Source organism: Rutidosis leptorrhynchoides, chromosome 2 (genome assembly GCF_046630445.1).
Source record: "Rutidosis leptorrhynchoides isolate AG116_Rl617_1_P2 chromosome 2, CSIRO_AGI_Rlap_v1, whole genome shotgun sequence".
In the NCBI taxonomy this organism is placed as follows: domain Eukaryota; kingdom Viridiplantae; phylum Streptophyta; class Magnoliopsida; order Asterales; family Asteraceae; genus Rutidosis; species Rutidosis leptorrhynchoides.
Window position 1 is genome coordinate 261,468,629 of NC_092334.1, and position 6,117 is coordinate 261,474,745.

The 6,117-nt window shown below is 39.9% G+C and overlaps 1 protein-coding gene across 1 annotated transcript; it reads left to right on the forward strand.

Annotated features, from left to right (window-relative positions):
- The first annotated feature begins 2,400 nt into the window (after nt 1–2,400).
- Nucleotides 2,401–5,426, forward strand: LOC139888658 (uncharacterized mitochondrial protein AtMg00810-like). Its single transcript, XM_071871652.1, has 2 exons — nt 2,401–2,973; nt 5,217–5,426. The coding sequence occupies exons 1-2, from the start codon at nt 2,401–2,403 to the stop codon at nt 5,424–5,426; spliced, it is 783 nt and encodes a 260-aa protein (XP_071727753.1).
- The last annotated feature ends 691 nt before the right edge of the window (nt 5,427–6,117 follow it).

The window sequence follows — 6,117 nt, forward strand, 5'->3', positions numbered from 1 at the left end:
TCAGTGTTAGTCAATTCTGTGACAGTGATCTCCGCGTGATCTTAGAAAGGTCCATGTGCTGTGTTCAAACCATGGAGGGAGACAATTTACTCGAAGAAAAACGTGAATCCACTCTTTATTCTCTTGCCATGAAAAACATGTCTTCTGATCTACAACCACTCTGTCTGGTTTCCAAAGCTACCTCTGAAACCCCATGGTTGTGGCATCACCGGATGTCACACCTTCACTCTCAGAACCTCAACAAACTTGTTTCCAATAATCTTGTTGACGGTGTTCCAATCATCTCATTTGATTCCACACACGTTTGCCCTTCCTGTGCTATGGGAAAGATTCATAAATCCTCCCACAAATCAAAAACCGAATTCAACACCACCAGTCCATTACATATGCTACATATGGATCTTTATGGACCAATGCATGTTTCCAGTCTAGGTGGTCGAAAATACATTCTGGTGATTGTTGATGACTATTCTCGTTACACCTGGGTCAGATTTCTGAAAAGAAAGTCTGAAACTCCCAAAACAATCATTGAATTCCTAAAAAGAATTTAACTCTCCATCAATAAATTGGTTCCAATCCTCAGAACTGATAACGGCACGGAATTTTAAAACTCAGTTCTTAATTCTTATCTTGACCAGGCCGATATCACCCATCAATCCTTTGCCGCTCGCACTCCACAACAAAATGGTGTAGTTGAAAGACGAAATCATACTCTTGTTGAAGCCGCAAGAATAATGCTTGTTTATTCCAAATTACCTCCGTCCCTCTGGGCTGAAGCTGTTAACACTGCATGCTTCACCCAAAATCGGTCCTTCGTTAATCGTCGGTTCGAAAAAACTCCATATGAACTTCTTTTCAATCGTCTACCCAGCGTGAAGTACTTTTGCATATTTAGATGTGTGTGCTATGTTCTAAACGACGAGGACAACCTTGAAAAGTTTGATGTTCGTGGTGATGAAGCAATATTTATTGGCTACACTCAAGATCGTGTGGCATATCGTGTTTATAACCGTCGAACTCGAATCATTAAAGAAAGCACCAATGTCAAGTTGGACGAGATGTCTAGAATGGTACTTGGTCATAACGGCTCTTGCCCTGGACTCAATTCTGATCCTCACTTCCGACATGTTCCACTGGCCACCTCTGATGATCTGGATGTGTTGTTTGAACACATCATCCCTCTAATGTCGTCAAAGCCTACGGTACCCTTCAAACTGGCTACCCCCGAATCAATCACAATCGGTTCCTCTACTTCAGCGGTCGTGGGCGAATCACCATCCGACGAAAGTAACTCCTCCAAATTTCTTCCTCTAGATGACCTTGACACTGGAGTGTCTTCTTCAAACAACGCTCCCATTACCAACTCTCATCCTCCAGCTGTTGAATCGTCTCCTCTCAAATCTAGTGAAGATTCTCCTTTAAATGAAACAGATACTAGGTCTTTAGACACTGCAACTCCTCCCATACTTTTCACTGAACAAAATGCAGATACCCTTGTTCCTCTGTGGGAAGAAAATGCCACCTACCCTACTGACAACACTGAACTCTCTGGATACTCATCCTCTTCGCATATCGACACCTCTCTTAATGATGGATCTACTTCACCTCTTCCACATTCCACGAAATGGACTGCGGATCATCCAATTCATCAAATCATTGGTGATCCAGACGCTCCTGTCCGCACTCGCAAGGCTTCCAACAATGAATGCCTCTTCGCTGCATTTCTGAGCACGATCGAACCTAAAACTGCTTTTGAGGCCCTCTAAGATCCCGACTGGTCTATTGCCATGCAAGAAGAAATTCATAAATTTGATCGGCTTGAAGTATGGGAACTTGTTCCTCATCCATATGGAAAAACCATTATTGATACCAAGTGGATCTTCAAAAATAAGAAGGATCCTCTCGGCATCATCATTCATAACAAAGCACGTCTTGTAGCAAAAGGATACAGACAACAAGAAAGAATTGACTACGATGAAACATTTACTCTTGTGGCTCGATTAGAAGCCATCCATCTATTTCTTTCATATGCTGCTCACAAGCGATTCACCGTTTATCAAATGGGACATAAAAACTGCTTTTCTGAACGGCATTCTTCAAGAAGAGGTCTATGTCAGTCAACCTGAAGGTTTCGTAGACTCCAAACGCCCCAACTACATGTATCTCCTTTCCAAGGCTCTTTTTGGTCTAAAACAGGCACCCAGGGCGTGGTATGAAACCCTAACCGCATTTCTTTTCAAGAACGGCTTCTCACATGGAACCATAGACATGACTCTATTCATCAGAAAATAAAAAGAACACATCTTGTTAATTCAAGTCTATATTGATGACATCATCTTCGGCTCCACTTCCCCCGCTCTCTGCTATGAGTTTTCTGAACTCATGAAGAACAAGTTCGAAATGAGCATGCTCGAAGAACTCCATTTCTTTCTAGGATTAGAAGTTAAACAACTTCCAAAGGGGATTTTCATTGGTCAATCAAAATACATTTCTGATATGTTCAAAAAGTTTAACTTTCCTGAGATGAAAATCAGCCCCACTCCAATGTCAATCAACATATCATTACATGCTGATCTGGATGGTCAACCTTTCGATCAAACTCTCTATCGGAGCCTCATTGGCTCATTGATGTATCTCACTACTAGTAGACCCGACATCATGTTTGCTGTATGTCTGTGTGCCCGTTTCCAGGCCAACCCTAGGTATTCTCACTACAAGGCCGTAATGAGAATCTTTAGATATCTCAAAGGCACGCCCAATCTCGGACTCTGGTATCCTTTCGGGACTGGCTTCAACCTTACAGCATTCACGGATGCTGATCATGGTGGTGACCAAGTAAACTGGAAAAGCACCTCTGGTGGTCTCCAATTCCTAGGTCACAAGTTAGTCAGCTGGTCCTCTCGCAAGCAAAACTGTATCTCTCTTTCCACTGCTGAATCTGAGTACATTGCAGCTGCAAGCTGTTGCTCCCAAGTACTGTGGATGCAGTCCCAACTACTTGACTATGGATTCAGATTCCACAAAATCCCGATCTACTGCGACTCTTAGAGTGCCATTGCTATCTCTAGCAATCATGTTCACCACTCTCGAACTAGACACGTCCTCTTAAGGATCATGTTGAAAAAGGGAATGTTGAATTGTATTTTGTATCCACCAAAAGTCAACTTGCTGACTTACTGACCAAGGCCCTAGATGAACCCACATTTACAAATCTGGTTGGTAAAATTGGCATGGTTGATTTCTTTTCCATTTAGGAACCTGGCAAGTGCCTAGGGCGAGTGATGCACTTGCCTAGGGGGAGTATTATGTTTTTCAAAATCTGATGCATCACATTTTGAGGGGGAGATGAGAACAATGGCTCTCACATAAATTACAATGTGAGACCCGGTATCATAATTTGATTTTCAAAATCTAAACTGACTTTTACACAAATAACAATGTAAAACTCGCTCTTCAACTAACTCTCCTGAAACCGGCAATTGTCTAGGGGGAGTTAACATCAAAATGTCTGCAATGACGGAGGATGTGTCCTGGTGACTGCCTCAGGAGGATGTGTCTATATGACTGCCTCAAAATCTCAGTCAACAAATGATGGAGGATGTGTCACTGTGACTACCTCAAGAGGATGTGTCTAAATGACTGCCTCAACACCACAGTCAACAAATGACGAAGGATGTGTCCATGTGACTGCCTTAAGAGGATGTGTCTATATAACTGCCTCATGGTTCCTGGTCTCAATAACTATTAAAACCTGAGAAAATTAAATTTGAAAAATAATTAAAGTTTAAACTTTAACTTGATTATTTCACAGAATTTCTTAAAATTCTTAAAGGTTATCATGATGTACCAAAATCCCATTAAAATCCAAATCTGCTTAAAGTTTTCGAGCAAGTTCATATGATGAAGGTTTTCGAGCAATTATGCCTAAAGTGTAAATTTTCGAGCAATGCATCTGGTTTTATTGTTTCTCGAGCAAAACTGACTGAAAATTGAAATTTTCAGTCATCACGTGTCTATATAAGGATGAAAGTTCATTTTTTAACCCATCACTTTCAAATCTCACTTTAAAATAATTTTATCCAAGATGCACTTGCTCTCAGGAGAACCGTCATCATCCTTTTTACTATTCATCGTCCTCATCCCTTAATAAAATCGGTATTTTCTTTTGTTTTATGTGTTTATGATTCCATCGTAGGAACCTAGGAACCTATATAGCATCTGTAATCATCTAAATATGTAAGAAATGCCATGATTCTTATGCTTATTTGCTTAATCTCTGTTTACTGTGCAAAAGGGGTATCGAACCCTAGAACTGAAAACTGAATTGATTACTCCCTTAAATTGTAAAATTGTTAGTTTAATCGACCTAGGGTTCATGCTTTGTGATGTTTTAACATGTTTTCTTCCATTAATTTCACTATAAATGCTTTCATCTTCACGATTAAGAAAAAGGGATGAATGTAGGGTTTTTTTTAACTTAGATCGAACATATTTGGTACTTTGTCATGCTTCACAATTCTAACTGGTTAGGTCTGCTCTAGATTTTTCACACTAAAGTTGATTTTAGTCTAATTTGATGATCTCTCTGCTTCATCTTCAACATGTGTTCCAACAAACAGATTGCTCGAAAATCTCATGTTTTCGAGCGCTCGAAAACAGTGCTCGAAAAAAAATGACTGACTGAAAAACTTTTAGTCTCTGTATGAAAAATCCTTTTGTGCCTGAAAAAGCTAGTGACTAAAAACCATGTGTGCTCGAAAAATGACTGTATGAAAAATCCTCTTGTGTCCGAAAAAGTGTTTGACTGAAAATCTTGTGTGCTCGAAAAGGTCTGCTTGAAAAACTCCTTTCTACTCGAAAATTTGTTCTGACTGAAAAACTTTGACTGCTCGAGAAAGCGTTGTCTGAGATTCTGTGTTGTATGAAATGCTCAAAAATTACTTGCACGAAAACCTTCATTCTCAAAAACTTTTCCTTGGCAATATTTTTAATTAAATCTATTAAATATTTTGTCACCATCTTCACAAAAACACCAAATGAACTGTGTGTTAACTAATCATGCTCATAATTTCACAGCAATGTCAAACAACGCCTTTTTCACCAAGGATGTTCCTACCCCCTGTGATTACTGGATTCCTATCCTATTGAACCACCCATTACACCACCTTTTCACTGAAACAGAAAATGTCTCTGAATAATAACACTAATTAATGAAGGACACCATGACCTATCACCCAGCCACTGAGAATAACCCTGATCACTTCACCTTCTTAGTTGCCCGAAATCCTGATCACTCAAACTCTTTTTCTCTACGTGACATGAGACGGTACTTAGGCATTCCCAACAGACAACAATATGATGCCTTCCCTTCTGAAGATAATATGTTAGCTGCTGTTCGTCTGCTCGGGTATGAAGGTGAACTCTGAAACATAAGGGCTTTCAAGAAGTAACGCATGGCACAACGATGGGCGGTACTGTACACTTTCATTAACCAATGTTTCAACCCGATGAAAACTGGAACACATCACATCACAATATTCCTGCTAAAGATCTTTTATGGGATTGTGTTTCTACCTAATGCTGATTTTGGCCAAGCTCTATGGGATCGGATGATTGAAATTCACACCTACCCTCCACTCCCAACTTACATCCAATTTCGAAGATTCTATGCCATTATCCTTTCATCCATCCTACATGACTCTCATCTATCTCCCAATCCTCTCCCACACGACAGGAGTAAGCCCGATGTAGAACAAGAAGGTATTTTCTTTATTCAACAACGGATCAGATCAAAGAACGTGCAAAGAAAAGAAAACTTGAGGGTGAAAATAGGCCTAAAAGAAAAACAAAACCAAAGCAGGTCTAACGACCCCTCCTAATCCATCTGGACGAAGTCTTTAACAGTTGGTCCCATTGCGAGATTCTGACCTCTATATGCCATGAACAACTTCATGTAATATGAGCAAATGCACAGCAGAAGATGAAATGTCCCGTTCTTATTGATTAAAAACGTTCCATATTAATTGATTTTGTTGCGAGGTTTTGACCTCTATATGAGACGTTTTTTAAAGACTGCATTCATTTTTAAAACAAACCATAACCTTTATTTCATAAATA